The sequence below is a fragment of the Diprion similis genome, chromosome 8, assembly GCF_021155765.1.
Source record: "Diprion similis isolate iyDipSimi1 chromosome 8, iyDipSimi1.1, whole genome shotgun sequence".
Lineage (NCBI taxonomy): Eukaryota > Metazoa > Arthropoda > Insecta > Hymenoptera > Diprionidae > Diprion > Diprion similis.
The window spans coordinates 17,738,575-17,758,790 of NC_060112.1; the positions used below are offsets into that span (position 1 = coordinate 17,738,575).

The following is a 20,216-nucleotide window of genomic DNA, read 5'->3' on the forward strand; positions in this document are numbered from 1 at the left end:
TTCTCTGCTGTTGGTTTCACGCTCATTCTGATGTCTTTTTCGCATTCCTGAGGGTCCAATTAGTGGAAAAAGAGCCCTGCAAAACGATTCTCGGACGAAAAGTTTTTGAGCTCTGAAAATCGCAAAAAAGCAAGGCTGACTCTGAGAAATGATTGAATCGATTTTTCCGTGCACTATTCTTACGTGATTTTTCGCAAGGAATCGATTGAGCGTAGTCAGAACACGCTGCGACCAACGGATCAAAAGTTACAGCCGAAAAACGAAAAATTTCCTTTGCCATTTCTCTGCTGTTGGTTTCACGCTCATTCTGATGTCTTTTTCGCATTCCTGAGGGTCCAATTAGTGGAAAAAGAGCCCTGCAAAACGATTCTCAGACGAAAAGTTTTTGAGCTCTGAAAATCGCAAAAAAGCAAGGCTAACCCCTTTGGATTTCTTCGGGTGAAATTTGGCTGATTTTGAGAAATGATTGAATCGATTTTTTCGTGCACTATTCTTACGTGATTTTTCGCAAGGCATCGATTAAGCGTAGTCAGAACACGCTGCGACCAACGGATCAAAAGTTACAGCCGAAAAACGAAAAATTTCCTTTGCCATTTCTCTGCTGTTGGTTTCACGCTCATTCTGATGTCTTTTTTGCATTCCTGAGGGTCCAATTAGTGGAAAAAGAGCCCTGCAAAACGATTCTCGGACGAAAAGTTTTTGAGCTCTGAAAATCGCAAAAAAGCAAGGCTAACCCCTTTGGATTTTTTCGGGTGAAATTTGGCTGATTTTGAGAAATGATTGAATCGATTTTTCCGTGCACTATTCTTACGTGATTTTTCGCAAGGAATCGATTGAGCGTAGTCAGAACACGCTGCGACCAACGGATCAAAAGTTACAGCCGAAAAACGGAAAATTTCCTGTGCAATTTCTCTGCTGTTGGTTTCACGCTCATTCTGATGTCTTTTTCGCATTCCTGAGGGTCCAATTAGTGGAAAAAGAGCCCTGCAAAACGATTCTCAGACGAAAAGTTTTTGAGCTCTGAAAATCGCAAAAAAGCAAGGCTAACCCCTTTGGATTTCTTCGGGTGAAATTTGGCTGATTTTGAGAAATGATTGAATCGATTTTTTCGTGCACTATTCTTACGTGATTTTTTGCAAGGAATCGATTGAGCGTAGTCAGAACACGCTGCGACCAACGGATCAAAAGTTACAGCCGAAAAACGAAAAATTTCCTTTGCCATTTCTCTGCTGTTGGTTTCACGCTCATTCCGATGTCTTTTTCGCATTCCTGAGGGTCCAATTAGTGGAAAAAGAGCCCTGCAAAACGATTCTCGGACGAAAAGTTTTTGAGCTCTGAAAATCGCAAAAAAGCAAGGCTAACCCCTTTGGATTTTTTCAGGTTAAATTTGGCTGATTTTGAGAAATGATTGAATCGATTTTTTCGTGCACTATTCTTACGTGATTTTTTGCAAGGAATCGATTGAGCGTAGTCAGAACACGCTGCGACCAACGGATCAAAAGTTACAGCCGAAAAACGGATAATTTCCTGTGCAATTTCTCTGCTGTTGGTTTCACGCTCATTCTGATGTCTTTTTCGCATTCCTGAGGGTCCAATTAGTGGAAAAAGAGCCCTGCGAAACGATTCTCAGACGAAAAGTTTTTGAGCTCTGAAAATCGCAAAAAAGCAAGGCTAACCCCTTTGGATTTTTTCGGGTGAAATTTGGCTGATTTTGAGAAATGATTGAATCGATTTTTTCGTGCACTATTCTTACGTAATTTTTCGCAAGGAATCGATTGAGCGTAGTCAGAACACGCTGCGACCAACGGATCAAAAGTTACAGCCGAAAAACGAAAAATTTCCTTTGCCATTTCTCTGCTGTTGGTTTCACGCTCATTCTGATGTCTTTTTTGCATTCCTGAGGGTCCAATTAGTGGAAAAAGAGCCCTGCAAAACGATTCTCGGACGAAAAGTTTTTGAGCTCTGAAAATCGCAAAAAAGCAAGGCTAACCCCTTTGGATTTCTTCGGGTGAAATTTGGCTGATTTTGAGAAATGATTGAATCGATTTTTTCGTGCACTATTCTTACGTGATTTTTTGCAAGGAATCGATTGAGCGTAGTCAGAACACGCTGCGACCAACGGATCAAAAGTTACAGCCGGAAAACGAAAAATTTCCTTTGCCATTTCTCTGCTGTTGGTTTCACGCTCATTCTGATGTCTTTTTTGCATTCCTGAGGGTCCAATTAGTGGAAAAAGAGCCCTGCAAAACGATTCTCGGACGAAAAGTTTTTGAGCTCTGAAAATCGCAAAAAAGCAAGGCTAACCCCTTTGAATTTTTTCGGGTGAAATTTGGCTGATTTTGAGAAATGATTGAATCGATTTTTTCGTGCACCATTTCAACGTGATTTTTCGCAAGGAATCGATTGAGCGTAGTCAGAACACGCTGCGACCAACGGATCAAAAGTTACAGCCGAAAAACGGAAAATTTCCTGTGCAATTTCTCTGCTGTTGGTTTCACGCTCATTCTGATGTCTTTTTCGCATTCCTGAGGGTCCAATTAGTGGAAAAAGAGCCCTGCGAAACGATTCTCAGACGAAAAGTTTTTGAGCTCTGAAAATCGCAAAAAAGCAAGGCTAACCCCTTTGGATTTATTCGGGTGAAATTTAGCTGATTTTGAGAAATGATTGAATCGATTTTTTCGTGCACTATTCTTACGTGATTTTTCGCAAGGAATCGATTGAGCGTAGTCAGAACACGCTGCGACCAACGGATCAAAAGTTACAGCCGAAAAACTAAAAATTTCCTTTGCCATTTCTCTGCTGTTGGTTTCACGCTCATTCTGATGTCTTTTTTGCATTCCTGAGGGTCCAATTAGTGGAAAAAGAGCCCTGCAAAACGATTCTCGGACGAAAAGTTTTTGAGCTCTGAAAATCGCAAAAAAGCAAGGCTAACCCCTTTGAATTTTTTCGGGTGAAATTTGGCTGATTTTGAGAAATGATTGAATCGATTTTTGCGTGCACCATTTCAACGTGATTTTTCGCAAGGAATCGATTGAGCGTAGTCAGAACACGCTGCGACCAACGGATCAAAAGTTACAGCCGAAAAACGAAAAATTTCCTTTGCCATTTCTCTGCTGTTGGTTTCACGCTCATTCCGATGTCTTTTTCGCATTCCTGAGGGTCCAATTAGTGGAAAAAGAGCCCTGCAAAACGATTCTCGGACGAAAAGTTTTTGAGCTCTGAAAATCGCAAAAAAGCAAGGCTAACCCCTTTGGATTTTTTCAGGTTAAATTTGGCTGATTTTGAGAAATGATTGAATCGATTTTTTCGTGCACTATTCTTACGTGATTTTTTGCAAGGAATCGATTGAGCGTAGTCAGAACACGCTGCGACCAACGGATCAAAAGTTACAGCCGAAAAACGGAAAATTTCCTGTGCAATTTCTCTGCTGTTGGTTTCACGCTCATTCTGATGTCTTTTTCGCATTCCTGAGGGTCCAATTAGTGGAAGAAGAGCCCTGCGAAACGATTCTCCGACGAAAAGTTTTTGAGCTCTGAAAATCGCAAAAAAGCAAGGCTAACCCCTTTGGATTTTTTCGGGTGAAATTTGGCTGATTTTGAGAAATGATTGAATCGATTTTTTCGTGCACTATTCTTACGTGATTTTTCGCAAGGAATCGATTGAGCGTAGTCAGAACACGCTGCGACCAACGGATCAAAAGTTACAGCCGAAAAACGAAAAATTTCCTTTGCCATTTCTCTGCTGTTGGTTTCACGCTCATTCTGATGTCTTTTTTGCATTCCTGAGGGTCCAATTAGTGGAAAAAGAGCCCTGCAAAACGATTCTCGGACGAAAAGTTTTTGAGCTCTGAAAATCGCAAAAAAGCAAGGCTAACCCCTTTGGATTTCTTCGGGTGAAATTTGGCTGATTTTGAGAAATGATTGAATCGATTTTTTCGTGCACTATTCTTACGTGATTTTTTGCAAGGAATCGATTGAGCGTAGTCAGAACACGCTGCGACCAACGGATCAAAAGTTACAGCCGAAAAACGGAAAATTTCCTGTGCAATTTCTCTGCTGTTGGTTTCACGCTCATTCTGATGTCTTTTTCGCATTCCTGAGGGTCCAATTAGTGGAAAAAGAGCCCTGCGAAACGATTCTCAGACGAAAAGTTTTTGAGCTCTGAAAATCGCAAAAAAGCAAGGCTAACCCCTTTGGATTTTTTCGGGTGAAATTTGGCTTATTTTGAGAAATGATTGAATCGATTTTTCCGTGCACTATTCTTACGTGATTTTTCGCAAGGAATCGATTGAGCGTAGTCAGAACACGCTGCGACCAACGGATCAAAAGTTACAGCCGAAAAACGAAAAATTTCCTTTGCCATTTCTCTGCTGTTGGTTTCACGCTCATTCTGATGTCTTTTTTGCATTCCTGAGGGTCCAATTAGTGGAAAAAGAGCCCTGCAAAACGATTCTCGGACGAAAAGTTTTTGAGCTCTGAAAATCGCAAAAAAGCAAGGCTAACCCCTTTGGATTTCTTCGGGTGAAATTTGGCTGATTTTGAGAAATGATTGAATCGATTTTTTCGTGCACTATTCTTACGTGATTTTTTGCAAGGAATCGATTGAGCGTAGTCAGAACACGCTGCGACCAACGGATCAAAAGTTACAGATGAAAAACGAAAAATTTCCTTTGCCATTTCTCTGCTGTTGGTTTCACGCTCATTCCGATGTCTTTCTCGCATTCCTGTGGGTCCAATTAGTGGAAAAAGAGCCCTGCAAAACGATTCCCAGACGAAAAGTTTTTGAGCTCTGAAAATCGCAAAAAAGCAAGGCTAACCCCTTTGGATTTCTTCGGGTGAAATTTGGCTGATTTTGAGAAATGATTGAATCGATTTTTCCGTGCACTATTCTTACGTGATTTTTCGCAAGGAATCGATTGAGCGTAGTCAGAACACGCTGCGACCAACGGATCAAAAGTTACAGCCGAAAAACGGAAAATTTCCTTTGCCATTTCTCTGCTGTTGGTTTCACGCTCATTCTGGTGTCTTTTTCGCATTCCTGAGGGTCCAATTAGTGGAAAAAGAGCCCTGCAAAACGATTCTCGGACGAAAAGTTTTTGAGCTCTGAAAATCGCAAAAAAGCAAGGCTAACCCCTTTGGATTTTTTCGGGTTAAATTTGGCTGATTTTGAGAAATGATTGAATCGATTTTTTCGTGCACTATTCTTACGTGATTTTTCGCAAGGAATCGATTGAGCGCAGTCCGAACACGCTGCGACCAACGGATCAAAAGTTACAGCCGAAAAACGAAAAATTTCCTGTGCAATTTCTCTGCTGTTGGTTTCACGCTCATTCCGATGTCTTTCTCGCATTCCTGTGGGTCCAATTAGTGGAAAAAGAGCCCTGCAAAACGATTCTCGGACGAAAAGTTTTTGAGCTCTGAAAATCGCAAAAAAGCAAGGCTAACCCCTTTGGATTTCTTCGGGTGAAATTTGGCTGATTTTGAGAAATGATTGAATCGATTTTTTCGTGCACTATTCTTACGTGATTTTTCGCAAGGAATCGATTGAGCGCAGTCCGAACACGCTGCGACCAACGGATCAAAAGTTACAGCCGAAAAACGAAAAATTTCCTGTGCAATTTCTCTGCTGTTGGTTTCACGCTCATTCCGATGTCTTTCTCGCATTCCTGTGGGTCCAATTAGTGGAAAAAGAGCCCTGCAAAACGATTCCCAGACGAAAAGTTTTTGAGCTCTGAAAATCGCAAAAAAGCAAGGCTAACCCCTTTGGATTTCTTCGGGTGAAATTTGGCTGATTTTGAGAAATGATTGAATCGATTTTTCCGTGCACTATTCTTACGTGATTTTTCGCAAGGAATCGATTGAGCGTAGTCAGAACACGCTGCGACCAACGGATCAAAAGTTACAGCCGAAAAACGAAAAATTTCCTTTGCCATTTCTCTGCTGTTGGTTTCACGCTCATTCTGGTGTCTTTTTCGCATTCCTGAGGGTCCAATTAGTGGAAAAAGAGCCCTGCAAAACGATTCTCGGACGAAAAGTTTTTGAGCTCTGAAAATCGCAAAAAAGCAAGGCTAACCCCTTTGAATTTTTTCAGGTTAAATTTGGCTGATTTTGAGAAATGATTGAATCGATTTTTTCGTGCACTATTCTTACGTGATTTTTTGCAAGGAATCGATCGAGCGTAGTCAGAACACGCTGCGACCAACGGATCAAAAGTTACAGCCGAAAAACGGAAAATTTCCTGTGCAATTTCTCTGCTGTTGGTTTCACGCTCATTCTGATGTCTTTTTCGCATTCCTGAGGGTCCAATTAGTGGAAAAAGAGCCCTGCAAAACGATTCTCAGACGAAAAGTTTTTGAGCTCTGAAAATCGCAAAAAAGCAAGGCTAACCCCTTTGGATTTCTTCGGGTGAAATTTGGCTGATTTTGAGAAATGATTGAATCGATTTTTTCGTGCACTATTCTTACGTGATTTTTCGCAAGGAATCGATTGAGCGTAGTCAGAACACGCTGCGACCAACGGATCAAAAGTTACAGCCGAAAAACGAAAAATTTCCTTTGCCATTTCTCTGCTTTTGGTTTCACGCTCATTCTGATGTCTTTTTCGCATTCCTGAGGGTCCAATTAGTGGAAAAAGAGCCCTGCAAAACGATTCTCGGACGAAAAGTTTTTGAGCTCTGAAAATCGCAAAAAAGCAAGGCTAACCCCTTTGGATTTCTTCGGGTGAAATTTGGCTGATTTTGAGAAATGATTAAATCGATTTTTTCGTGCACCATTTCAACGTGATTTTTCGCAAGGAATCGATTGAGCGTAGTCAGAACACGCTGCGACCAACGGATCAAAAGTTACAGCCGAAAAACGAAAAATTTCCTTTGCCATTTCTCTGCTGTTGGTTTCACGCTCATTCTGATGTCTTTTTCGCATTCCTGAGGGTCCAATTAGTGGAAAAAGAGCCCCGCAAAACGATTCTCGGACGAAAAGTTTTTGAGCTCTGAAAATCGCAAAAAAGCAAGGCTGATTCTGAGAAATGATTGAATCGATTTTTTCGTGCACTATTCCTACGTGATTTTTCGCAAGGAATCAATTGAGCGCAGTCCGAACACGCTGCGACCAACGGATCAAGTTACAGCTAAAAATTAAAAAGTTTCATGAAAAATAAATTCAGCAGTTACACTGATCAGTGGCTTTTATTTTAATAAGGGATGTTAGAAGTACAGTTTTTGTTTCAAACGGACTCCTGAACAGGTGGTTCATAACCTTCGGGCCTGTCGACCTTCGATCCACTTTCACCACCTTCTCCGCTCTTGCCGCCACCTCCGTCACCATGGAGCTCGAGAAGTTTGCTCAGCTCAAAACGTGGCTTCTTCAACACCTTAACCTGGAATACAAATTATACATATAATCATCAATTATTGGAAATATGTATGAAACCATGTATTGCTTATATCATAGTTAACAAATGGTATGTCACGAAAACAGTTCCAAGCGTAAAATCGTTCATAAAGCAGTAAGCAATTGTAAAGTATCTGCATCGAGTTCGAGTGAATCAATTGAAAATGCATACAGAAAAATTAACATTACGAACCTTGCGAATGTAAACGTCGTGGAGTGGGTAAATTCCTTGACAAGCCTTTTCAATGTCCTTAGCAATGGCGTCGGGCAATAGCTTGCTGACAACTCCCTTGAGGTCGCTGGATGTAATGTCACTTGTGATGATTTCAACCATCTTTTTTCGGATGTTGCGAACCTACGAGAATAGAACATTTTGAAATGGATTACATATTGCAACTGGACAATGGGGAGGATACACGTTTGGTGGTGTTCTTTAATTATTAAGTCTGATCTATGCGACTCAGTCTCAGATGAAACAATAACAAATTATAATTCACCCCAAAATGCGTGATCATTAGCAAGTAATTATGGCTCATTTTCGTATAAAAATATTTCCCAACGTAAATGGCAATTCAAATAATATTCATGACCACTTTTATTCGGAGATAGTAGATATTCATCAACTATGTCAGAGATTAACTAAAAACTTTTACAAGCAGTCAACATTAATATTTGATAGTCACAATTTTAAAAGTGTCTAATTTATTACTGAATGATGAAGCAATTGGCATCATAGTGTTTAGTGATCATCAAATATAGATTCATGGGATTCTATTGTATCATGTTTAAAACTCATACCTGGGCATGTTGGGCGTAGCAGGTCTTTCTTGCACTCATCTGGTCTTTGTTGGTAAATCCAATACAGAATATTCTGAGGAGGTATCCATCAGTTGTCTTAACATCTACATTGGCTTCAATGAGGGTTTGCCATTTCTTGACCATCGAGCGTAGCTTGTCAGTAGTCAAGTCCATTCCATGGAAGTTGGTCAAAACATTACGGCCTTGTACATCTTCGGCAATGAGTCTGAATTTTCGGAATGATCTTTCCGCATCGTTGTCGCTCTGAAGATCAGCCAAAGATACTTCGAACACACGGAATTTGAGCCCCTCGGACGCAATTTCTGTAGAATGGAAAATTGCAAATAAGAGAATGAGCTTACAGTAGTATCAATCATTAAATAGGATTCTGTTAAAAAAAAAAAACCCTATGAGATTTCAATAGCTTTTGTTATTTGTCGCAGCATATAATTTCACCATTCTTATTGACTAAGAGATGGTGTGGTAAGCGTCTGCTTTGATCTACGCAACACTAAACGTCACACAGACTTCAATGAGTAACAGTGTGAAGCTGGGGCTGCGAGTAAGCAATTCAATTTTGTTCGAGACGACTGCACTGCAAGTGAGTTTGACAAATGATTGATATTGAGATGAAGTTTAGAGAAAGACAGAAACTTTAATGATATAAAAATAAAAATTTGCATGCAAGTAGTAAATTATATAACATTTTAATTTTGAGATAACTTACTTGTTCCCTGAGTTCTGTTCACAAGGGTCTTACCCACCTGGCGGGTGGTGAACATTGAAGGTGCCTTGACATCGTACCAATCCTTACGAGTGAAAGGGTCAACACTGAAAATATATAAGACTAGCTAAAAAGGTGAAAAACAAAATTATAGTAACGCGTCATTTCTCGATTTTCTCGCCATTCAAATTGAAAAATGTTTTCTGCGATCCAATTCCGAGGGCCTCAACGACCATAACCTATATTTTCGAATAGTTGCTTTTCACTTGGAAAAATTTAAATATAGGAAGTTTTTTTTAGAACCGAGTACTTTGGTCGAACTACAAGTCCGTTTACATAGGGGTGGGCTACAAGTAATCGGTATTCGAAACTCAAATTCCGTTGATCAACTGATTGAACATGAATCTTCAGCCCCGAACTTTTACACGTCCGAATCAAATTAGTACCGAGTAGTCGAAGATCATTTTAGAAAGTTTATAACGGAGTAGAATTCATGTCGCATTGTCCAAAAATTAAATAGTTGACAGATAATAGTTGAAGAAACGAATAGTTTCAAGTATGCCGGAAACACAGCATGGCAGGTCCGTCACGGGATGGAGGAAATCCACTCGAATCACGCGCATCGCTCTACATATCGGAGTAGAATTGAGATATTTTCACTCGCGAAACTTTGGGCAAGGCAAATATCGTAACATTATTCACTCACATCTTCTTCTTTACTCCTTTCTTGCCTCCTTTCGAAAGACCCTTGTTTTTCCCTACCGCCATGATTAGGGATATAAACGGAAAGAGAAAAGATGTCTAGAGCGCTGCGGACGGAAGTTGTCGTCGACGGGCCAAGCTCGAGTCGACAAGTCTACACGCTGATTGGTCCCCCTATCGAATCCACTAATCGAGGTATCGATACACTTGCATTTCGATTCGAGAGATTGGAACATAAAATGCATTTTGTAAGAATGTCCAGAATGCACGTACTGTGGGAGTTGAATTAATTAATTTAACTGTTACCTTACATTACGGAAAGCCAAATTACCTATATTGTACATCTACGTATCCCTACAATTTGATTAAAAAAAAAAAAATATTATGTTAGACTTGACGAGTAATGAGCGGTGCATTATAATAATTTATATATACCACTAAATTAATCGTTTTCCTCGTTTGCTTCTATTCAGCTGCAGCTAAATTCGGGAAACTGCGAATGTCGAAAATATTGAAAGTCAATGCTGTGAAGTCGGCGCACGTCCGCGCTCTCGAAGTTCGATAGATAGCTGCTAGCCTACAGCCATCGCCTAATTTCAGTTAGCTGAATGTACGTGTCTGGACGTATGGTTATTCCTCATTTGCGTAAATGCGCGAGATCGGGATTATATTATTTGCAATCTACAAAGTGAAAAATATAGAATATCTATAAAATGAACATGTTTATGAATGAGTATCGAGTCTCGTGAAAAGCCTAACCTAATTGGCAAACCGTCAAGCTAACCATGAATCTTCAAACGTTATTCCAAGACTTCAATCCTGGGTAATTTCATTAGTACATATCCGTTACCTGCTCGACCTCTGTTCGAAAAAATACTGCTTGCATAGAATGTCGACGGTATTATATTATCCTGTCGTAATTATCTTTCAATACACAATTCCCATAGCACGCTTCAGCTTCAATAAAGTTCATCCACTTCTCTTGGAACACCTATAACTATTACCGATGTTGTCCTTTCACCAAATCCGATTGATTTTTGTCAAAAGTTAGTTTATAATTTCATAAATTCAATTCTACTTGTTTGGACCTTAAGTGTATGTACGATTTTTACACATTTTTCTTCAATAAGTTTCACCACTGCATCTAGGTGCATTGTCTCTCGTGTAATCCTCTTCGTTGATTAAAGCTAGTCTCCTAGATGTTTAGTATATTACATTGGTCACGGATGAATTCTTTTTTATTGTTTGTCCTATGGAATCAAAGAACTTCTATATTTTCTAGACAAATATATCTAGCATAAGGACTTTTCCGTACACAATTTTCACGCTTACGTCTGTATTCTTCTTGATAAATTCCAGCAAGTTCTTGGTGCACTGCTGCCTAATGGTATTCACGGTGTTATTTGCTCTCCGAAAGGACGATGTCATAGAATGGAGCTACTGGTCCGTTTTTAGCCCGATATGGTTTTGGAAAGGCATGGTAATCTTGGGGGCAACGGTTGGAAGCTATATCTGGTGGAGGCATCCCCATGCTAGGCTGGAAGGCGAAGCCTATGTTCATTATAAAGCAATGCTGATCACTTTAGCACTACACCTAATTTTGTTGATGTTTGAATTACTTGTCTGTGACAAGCTAGAATCCGGAAGACACTTGTGGATATTAGTCTTCATACCACTGATTTTTATATCAATTGTATCGATAGCTGTGAGTACAGAGCTTACTTGATTTAGGCACTTTACCCCAGAAATATGATGTTTACATTTGTAATCTATCTCGAGTACAATTGAGAATGAGCTACTTTTTATTTTTTGCAGGTATGCATTTGGGCTGTGAAACACGATCGATCATTTGAGCTGGAATTATTTTGTGCAGTCAATGTGTTACAATTTATATTTATTGCTCTGAGATTGGATGGTTTTATCTCATGGAGTTGGGAAGTTGTATTTGTACCTCTCTGGGCATTGTTATGTTTGTCTCTAGTTGCTGTATTATATGCCATTGTTTTTGCCGCCGTCTTACTTAGAACTCCACAAATAAATGCGCGGCAAAGGCGGACGTCATTAAATTCTGCATTGGGATACACTTTTCTTGTAGTTCCCATTTTAGTATTCCAGGTGAGCCCTGTTTGCTGTTAGTAAATAAGACGTTGACAATTAAATAAATCCATGAATATTCTCATATCAAATTGTCTGCTGAACTTCATAGTCTTAACTGAACTAACGTTTGTATAACATTTTTTATGCAGGTGTTATTAGCTAATAAATTAGACGGTGACCTGATCAAGTATACAACTGTGGCTATGCCGTTGCTAGTTTCTCACATCACTCTTATAATAATGTCATTTGGAGCCAAAGGCGGAAATAGATGTAAGTCTCACAGTTTTAAAGTAATTTGTACATCTTTAAGCTTAACTATAACTTCCAGGTTTACTGATTTTCATCTTGTTATAGATGGAGAGCCAGCAACGTTCAAACCTACGTTATTTTAATTAAAAAGTTTTCGGGACACTCATGTTGTAGTATAATCACTGAGTCACAAAGTAACGGTCTGGCTAGCGAACTCTGTTGCAGCTCGCAGGGGCAGTATCATGAGCAGGTAAAAAAATTTGAAACATAAATAGTCTTATCCAAGCTGATTTTACATTTAAATGATACCTAGTGGTGTCAACTATTGGTCAATTATATTGCCAGACGAATGAGTCTTTGTTAAGATATGGATGAATCGGGGTCGTATTTACGTCATATTACCAAAGTTCAATTTCTGGTATTTATCCAAATGATGTGTTCGTGATTCCACATGTGAAACGCCAGAACAAAATTCTGTTGCTAATGTGCCTACAGATCATGTCAAAGAGTGCCAATTCTCATAGATCATGACGCATTCTGCCAATTCGACGTAACAAACAGAAAATTGGTGCTCTTTGACGTCATCTGTCGGCACGTTAGCAACGGCATTTTGATCTGGCATTTTATATATGCAATCCTGAACACGTCTTTTAAATTAAAATCAAAAATTGAACTTTGATAATATGATGTAAATATGACCTCTATTGAAGTATTCTTATATTAGTCTGTCGGTACCTTGACAAGGGCTCATTGGTCTGATAATATCATTGTACAATAGTTGACATCACTAGTTGTCGTATAAAAAAAATTAACTTTGATAAAATGATTGATTTTTCATATATTTTTTTTTACTTATTCGCGACGCCACCCACACCAGCTGCAACGGAGTTCGCCAGCCAGACCGCCACTTTACAACCCAGTGATTATACTACAACATGAATGTTCCAAAAACTTTTTTAACAAAATAATGTAGATTCGAATGTCGCTGATTCTTAGACAATTATTAACATATCACCTACATAGGAATTGTCGTGTTAAAATTCTTGAATAGTTTTACTTATTTTTTCATTTACCTTTGTCTTTTTAAGGGTGGTTCGGCATCAGAAAAGATTTCTATCACTTCCTCCTGGGGTTGTGTCCATTGCTTCAAGAGTACGGTAATATTTCATACCAACCAAGGGGTGAAGCCGATCAGCCACCTTCAGAGCCGATGGTGTCTGAAAAAAGTCAAAAGCGTATCAAGAAACACGACCTAACTAAACCTGTTGTGCCTGTAGAGATCATAGACATGCCTGACTGATCATCTAATCATAGGTGCTTGTACAAAACGAATTTAATTAGGTCCACCTGGTTAACCCTCGGTTCAAATCATCACAATAATTGTTCATAACGCAATCGAATATATAGGTCTTCGTCTTAATTACATCAGGATTGAGCCAAAGTATCCCAATTTTGAAAAATCAAATCTTGAAATTCTGCCCTTAATGATTAAAAAGGAGTCGACATTAACTAAAACGATACTCTCTAAATTGATCTGTCAGATATCAATTTAATTGATATTTCTTTGCTGCTTGTAAGTATGCATATAGTGCATTGAACTTTGAAATAAGTTACTTGAGACAAGTCGAAGGACTCCTAATTATTAGTTTATTCTGCCAAATGATTGCTGATCAGATTTGTGACGGGAAACAGCTGAGGCATGTTGATAGTTACCTCATCGTTTGAATCGAATGGTAAGTTTCAATTGCAATATGATTGACCAATCAAACCTACACAGTATTGAATTTCGTCCTTGGCTAAAGTTTTTCAAAGTTTTCCCAAATAACTGCATGATTGGCTTCTTAAATTTACGAAATCTCGGGAAATTTTTTCGACTCACTTCAGATTGTGATTAAACGTTAAAAACTGCAAAAATAAGATATGTTCGTTCAATAGCTCTATGCGTTTTGGGAAAATTTCAAGAAGGTTCTGTAACGCGGGATACTAAGGGAAAAATTGCGAATAAGTTGCCACGTATCATTTGTAAAAAAGTTATTAGTATGGAACTTTTACCATTTATATATGTTTAGTTATATTCCTGGGATCAATGGTAAGCCAAATGTCCAGTTGGATGATCAAGTTTTGTCTCTCGTCCATGACTGCTCAAGGGATTTCTTTTTGAGTATTATCTTTTGGAATTCTACCAACTCGAGTAGTAGAATATTACTTGTCAAGTGTTGAGCAATGATAAAGTAAATGAAAATGTTGTTAACATGTTGCCTGACAATCGATATACGCCGGGATATTTTGTCTCACTAAAAAATACCAAACGGGTCAGAAATAAAATACATGAAAATTTTTTGCCTGTATATTTACTCATCGTGCAATTGCAGTGTCATTAGTATCTTATTATTAAAAAATTGAAAAACACGAGCTGAAGACTGTAGGTGTTTGTATTGCATATATTAACATTAAGAATCGTTCATGTATGTACGTCACGTGTCAAATAATTTTTTATCTTATCAGTTTCGTTGAGGAAACGGATTGGACACAAGACTGAGTGCCTCGCATCTTTAGCATAGTATTAAATTGTACAAAGAGAACTTGACGAAAAAGAAATAATGACGTTGAGGAATGTAATTCACGAAAAAATTATTACTTTTAATGGAGCGTTGTTGATGTTGGTATAAAATGGAAGCATTAGAGTGCCCAATCATTCGTCACATTATGCGTTACGTAGAAATTATGTACAGATCTTGTTATATTATAATAACATTATTATATAGTCTGTATATATGTATATCAGGGTGGTCTTTAAACAGGTCATTTTTGAATCTCGACTATCCCATCCCCCAAGTTGGCTCCAAATGATTGAAAAATAATTCCCTAATTTTTTCAGATTTTCACCTCGTCTTTAACCCCTCCCGTCAACAGAATGGATTTTCCGACTTAAAATACACGTCTTTCGGACACATTCACAGTATGTATGTTATTATAATAGTAAGAATGTAAAAAAGAAATCTAACTGCAAAGTGTTAGCGGGCATTAGTGCTAGTATCTGAAAAAAAATTGACATCATTATACCTTGTAGTTTGATGAGTTGCATACCTTGAAAATTTGACTTTTATTTTATTTAGAGGAATTGTGCAATTCGTCTAGATTGCATGGTATAACGATGTGAATTTTTTCTCAGATACTAGCACTAATGCCCACTAAAACTTTGCAGTTACAGATTTTTGTTGAACATTGTTACTCTTGCAATAAAATATATACAGTGAATCTGTCCAAAACACGTGTATTTTAAATGGGAAAATCTATCCTGTTGGCGGAAGGGATTACAGTTGAGGTGAAAATCTGAAAAAAAATTTGGATTCATTTTTGAATTATATGGAGCCAATTTGGGGGGTGGGGCAGTCGAAATTCGAAAATGACGTTTTTGAGTATCCACCTTGATATATATACACATTTATGTGCATTAGGGTGTTTCAGAAAAAAATATTTTACGATTTTCCACCGTGGCACTCCTTAAAAAACAGTTTGTTTAGGTTAAAAGAATGATTCTGTAAACGTATAAGCTTTCTACGTTGCGTGGAAGATCGCTCTCATTTGTTTTTTCACTTCTTTTTTCACATTATTTGAATTTCTGAAGAAACACGTTGTAGCACTTCAAATATTATTTCTTTCCTGACATTTATATTCAGCCCACAGATCACATCCATAATACAACAATATATCAATCGAGAATCTTATTCTTCTGAATTAAAAGTTCATATTAAATTATAGTTATTCCATAGAATTGAATTAATAATGAAAAAATTGGCACATACACTTCTCAAACATCAACTGGAGCCTTAATATCACAAATATGGGTCTTCTTTGTGACGCAAATTGTTATTACGTGATTGATGTAAACAATAAAAAGAAAATTTTATTCACGATACTTCATAGATTTGAAAAAATGTATAAAAGTGAAAAATCAACTGAGCGCGATATTACACATGACGTAGAACGCTCATCTTTTGACAGAACTATTCTTTTAACCTAAAAAAAACGTTGTAATGGGTGGGGGGTGCTATGGTACAAAATAATAAAATATTTTCTTCTGAAATACCTTAATATACGTATATATATTACTATATTATATCGAATAATTATCAAACATTATATATGTTTACTAATATGACAATTCATTTATTATTATTATTATTATTATTATTATTATATGTACATATATAGTATAACATATATGTATTACGCGTAAGAAAAAATTACAACCTAATAAAGTTTATATTTTTTTGCTATGACGTTAATATATTGAGAATTGGATTTACTGAATATTGCATCATTTCAATGCGAAAGATAACACAACTAGACACGTAAATTTCAACTTGAACCAAAGCTTTTCTCTCTGAATATTCACACATCCAATACGAAGTACATATTAAAATATAATGCGTTCAATGTGCAGTCTAACATCGTTGTTGGGCTGTGTAGATTTTCCAACTTATTATTATCATAACAATGATCTTAATAGTAATCTGTATGCGTTGGTTCGATCATACGTTTTACCACATCGGAATGTACTCTGGTGCCCAATTGCGTCCTAGCAAAGATGACACTCTGCCTGCTGCACCTGCAACGTCGTACTTGGAGTCTTCCAGCAACGACGCTTCCCATACGTACAATTCCCGAAGACGCTCTGCGCACAGAACTACAAAATCGACGAATCCAGAGCATCTGAAATATGTATATAAAAAAAAATTACTTGAAAATTAACGTCAACTGGTTGAAGTCCAATTGCAATTTATTATATTTTAAATCCCAAACAATTCATACTCATTTCCAATTCTGTAAACTGTAAGGGTTTCCGTAAATTTACGAAAATCTTATGATTCCGTTGATATAACTGTTGTAAATTCCTGAGTTTGTTATTTACTATTATACGTTCATCTCTAGCAGATACTTTGAGCGGAAAATTTGTGCTAGAATGAACTAGGATTCGTAAAGTAATTGATTATCCTGATATTGGTTTGCATGAGAAACTTGTGGAATAGTGTGCATACGTGAGTTCACAGTCGCCAAGACCGACGGCGGCGAGTTGGGGGCATCCTCTAGCAGCAGATATCAAAGCTTGATCAATTGGTCCAGGACTGTGTGTGCTAACGACCAGTTCCACAAGTCGGGGACAAAACTTTCCAATCCTAGCGACGACTGCTGCAGGTGCATCTTCGCCGAAGTAGAGGTGAGTAACGGGTACATAAGAGGCAAGAAGCGGTGCGAAATCGTCTTCGTCCGTGATATAGGACAATCTGCAGAAATCAGGTAGAATCTTTTCCATTAACGGTCCATTAAACAGTCAAGCCATAGCTAATCATTTGAAACTGATTTTTGCCAACTCACAATACAAGGTTGATGTTTGGCGAGTGAGTTGTCAACGCAATCCACGCTCTGTCACTCAGATGTGGCAGAGGTTTTGATTCAGGATACGCTTCAACCCTCAGCGTCTCTAGACGAACGTGTTTCTCCACACTGAGAGCCACCAGAAGTTCATCGCTCAGGAGAGAATAAGATAACGAGAGTTCACGGAGACATTGGCAATGCTCAGCGAGTGCTAGAATACCTTGCAGAAATTGAATAAAAAATTATAGTTTACACTGTAAAAGTGATTATGGGGTGAGGCTTTGGTAGTTCATTTCATTCGATTAGCCCATTCGCCTTTTTGTACGCTATAGTGTACAATCTTGATTTTAATTTTTTATGATTTTCTAGAAATATACTGCATATTAAATAATTGTCAAGCATTTGAAACAGGGGTCAAATTTTCTACTGGCAAATCGATTGCCGTTATTTGTTTTTGCAGAATTATTCTCACATTTTGATTTAAAAAAATCAACCTCTAAAACATATCCGAAACATTTTAACATTGTTCGAAAAGTGTTTATTCACTCGATTAAAAGTAGTTTGATTGCATATTTTCATTTTAAAGTAAACGGGTGACCCCACCGATATCGGCGGCAATAATTACCTCTTGGTGACAATCGAGGGCAACTCTTGATCCGTAGAAGTTGCAGTGTACCGGATGTGCTCGAGGCTAGGGTGGCTAAAGATGGATCATCCACAGGTGTGTGGTCGATATCTAGTGACCTAAGCGGCGAATGATCGAGGGCAATAATTAGAGCCGACGTGAATTTCTTTCCCTCGATGTTCATGAATGCTGGCTTCGCAGCACTCATCAGTGTTAGTGTCTGGGGGTTTGAATGAAAAATTTTTATTTTAGAATTTTAATCTTAATTGCAAATGTGAAATGTAAAGAACTGTAATCTTCTCGAATAATTGCCTTTCTCGAGTGTGCGTGAGAAGTTGATAACTGTATAATCTTCGAAAAGAAATTTTCAATTTGGTCCATAATCAAACATAAAATCTAGGTAACGATTCGAGTATACGAACCTTTAGGGAAGAGTTGATCAGGCGAGACAGAACGATGCAGGCAGCCTCCGCAGACTCGACAGAGTTGTCAGTTTCGAGAGAAACGTCGCGAATGTGGTTACCGTGACGTCGTAGTATGTAGTCAATCAGGTGGGGGTTGGTGGAGCTGCATAGAGATTGAAATGAAGGGAAAGGATACTTATTTCGGAGCAGCACGTGTTACTGATCGTAAGAAGCAGACACGTGCATGTTAACAAAAAGAATAATTCTATGAGCCTTCTGCATGTAGGTGAAAGACGCGTATCCTTGACACCTCACTGCGCATACAGCTAAGCCGTTCTTTCACTCATCGTTGCAGTATCCAATACCTCGAAGAATCTGCATATACATTACCCCTCTCCCACCCCTAATACACTTTTACAATTACCGTTGCTAAATTGATTTCTTACTTGTCTGCTTTACTCAAGTTGAATTCGACCGTTCGCCAGAGCGACGGACTGTGCACGACCATCTCCCAGTATTTGCAGACCAACGAAGCCGATATTAATTCGTCATAAGATAAATTGCCAAAGATTCGAGCCAGCGCTTCAGCTGGAAGCGTTGCCCAGCTGAATCTGCCGCCGTTGCAGGTCATCTTCATTGCAGCTTTTTATTCCACAAGTCCGAAGCTCGTGTCATCAATTCATCGATCAGATCGTTGCTGCAATGTTTTGTTGGTCAATTACACACCTACGCTGTAAAAAATTAATACACCGAACTGACGTATAATTCGTACAAGTACATAAAGCATTGCGTATATATTGATTGCGAACGTAATCATGAGAATAAAATATCTCTAATACAGAAATTTTACAACAACGTGTTAAATTATATTCGTTCGAAGTGTTTCTTATATTCTTGGCCTCAAAACTGGATTTCTAAAAGTTATTACGCTACCATGGAGTTATTGCCGTGGTGTAATGATTGAATACCTTAGTCTTGTGTAATCTTGGGTATAAAAATATTTTACATTATTCGGTATGTGTATATATTCAGCTTTCTGGCTTCATTTACATGTAGCCGGTAGATTATAATGCAACTGCGATGTATCAATCAAATTGCAATGCAGCTGCATGATGCAATGGTTCCCTTAGTTCTAACTTAAACGGCTTATGTTAGTAGGATGAATAAAATTCTTAAGGGTGGTGCACGATCAAATGACGCTATATAGTGCACTACACATTGCTTTGCCCACATCTAATGCCAAGTCGAATAAACTGCTCTCACGTTGTCCGATTATCGAAGACGTCATGAGAATGACGTATACGTATATTAGAAGGCAAATTTACAGCAAATAAAAAAGGGAAAAAATGTGCCATTCGCAGAAAAATGATAATCACTATTTTACTATTAAAAATGTACCTGCGCGTTCTAGTACAAATTGAAATATAGTTTCTACCGGCGTTTAACGTTGCGCCGTGTTTCTCTAGCCAGCTTATAGCTCGATAGATATGTATATCATACATGGTCTAAACAGGCAGCGCCTCGCGAGGCTTGACCAAGTTCAGCGCAGCCACGTGCCAGCCGCTCACGTGCACCTATCAATGGGAAATTTCTGTCGAATACGGAACACAAGTATGTATATCAGTGTATTTATGTAACCTGTGTACCTATAATGCGCGTTGTACGTATAAGTACCTCAGTACATCACAATAGTGAACTTCTGCACTGGGCATTAGACAACTCGAAAATACAATTGGGATTGATTTTATTGAAATGTTTTTTTTTCTTGTTTTTTTAGATTCGATCGATTTAATGAAAGTTAAAAGCTGTACGCCTCACGTGCATTTTGAGATATATCTAGCAGAGGGTGGT

The 20,216-nt window shown here is 38.3% G+C and overlaps 3 protein-coding genes across 3 annotated transcripts; 1 reads left to right on the plus strand and 2 right to left on the minus strand.

The window, feature by feature from the left end:
- Window positions 1-7,163: 7,163 nt before the first annotated feature.
- Window positions 7,164-9,774, minus strand: LOC124408649 (40S ribosomal protein S3a). Its single transcript, XM_046885747.1, has 5 exons — window positions 9,616-9,774; window positions 8,913-9,016; window positions 8,186-8,508; window positions 7,581-7,742; window positions 7,164-7,373 (listed from the first exon to the last, which is right to left on the minus strand). The coding sequence occupies exons 1-5, from the start codon at window positions 9,675-9,677 to the stop codon at window positions 7,221-7,223; spliced, it is 804 nt and encodes a 267-aa protein (XP_046741703.1). The 5' UTR covers window positions 9,678-9,774; the 3' UTR covers window positions 7,164-7,220.
- A 616-nt stretch (window positions 9,775-10,390) lies between these two features.
- Window positions 10,391-14,294, plus strand: LOC124408650 (transmembrane protein 185A). Its single transcript, XM_046885748.1, has 5 exons — window positions 10,391-10,434; window positions 10,971-11,316; window positions 11,427-11,726; window positions 11,858-11,978; window positions 13,046-14,294. The coding sequence occupies exons 1-5, from the start codon at window positions 10,397-10,399 to the stop codon at window positions 13,255-13,257; spliced, it is 1,017 nt and encodes a 338-aa protein (XP_046741704.1). The 5' UTR covers window positions 10,391-10,396; the 3' UTR covers window positions 13,258-14,294.
- A 1,894-nt stretch (window positions 14,295-16,188) lies between these two features.
- LOC124409440 (F-box/LRR-repeat protein 3-like) lies at window positions 16,189-19,344 on the minus strand. Its single transcript, XM_046887043.1, has 6 exons — window positions 18,812-19,344; window positions 18,384-18,528; window positions 17,962-18,181; window positions 17,337-17,556; window positions 17,000-17,245; window positions 16,189-16,673 (listed from the first exon to the last, which is right to left on the minus strand). Exons 1-6 carry the CDS (start codon window positions 19,000-19,002, stop codon window positions 16,502-16,504), a joined length of 1,194 nt encoding a protein of 397 aa, XP_046742999.1. The 5' UTR covers window positions 19,003-19,344; the 3' UTR covers window positions 16,189-16,501.
- Between the last annotated feature and the right edge of the window lie 872 nt (window positions 19,345-20,216).

Bases quoted from the DNA above. Each gene is read 5' to 3' on its own strand.
- LOC124408649 (XM_046885747.1), bottom strand. From the start codon at position 9,677: ATGGCGGTAGGGAAAAACAAGGGTCTTTCGAAAGGAGGCAAGAAAGGA. The intron at 9,017-9,615 runs GTGAGTGAATAA...ATATATTTTCAG, and splicing joins AAAGGAGTAAAGAAGAAGAT to TGTTGACCCTTTCACTCGTA. The intron at 7,374-7,580 runs GTTCGTAATGTT...TTTGTATTCCAG, and splicing joins ACGACGTTTACATTCGCAAG to GTTAAGGTGTTGAAGAAGCC.
- LOC124409440 (XM_046887043.1), bottom strand. From the start codon at position 19,002: ATGAAGATGACCTGCAACGGCGGCAGATTCAGCTGGGCAACGCTTCCA. The intron at 17,557-17,961 runs GTAATTATTGCC...AATTTCTGCAAG, and splicing joins CCCTCGATTGTCACCAAGAG to GTATTCTAGCACTCGCTGAG. The intron at 16,674-16,999 runs GTATGCACACTA...TACATATTTCAG, and splicing joins CTTGGCGACTGTGAACTCAC to ATGCTCTGGATTCGTCGATT.
- LOC124408650 (XM_046885748.1), top strand. From the start codon at position 10,397: ATGAATCTTCAAACGTTATTCCAAGACTTCAATCCTGG. The intron at 10,435-10,970 runs GTAATTTCATTA...GATAAATTCCAG, and splicing joins TTCCAAGACTTCAATCCTGG to CAAGTTCTTGGTGCACTGCT. The intron at 11,727-11,857 runs GTGAGCCCTGTT...TTTTTTATGCAG, and splicing joins TTCCCATTTTAGTATTCCAG to GTGTTATTAGCTAATAAATT.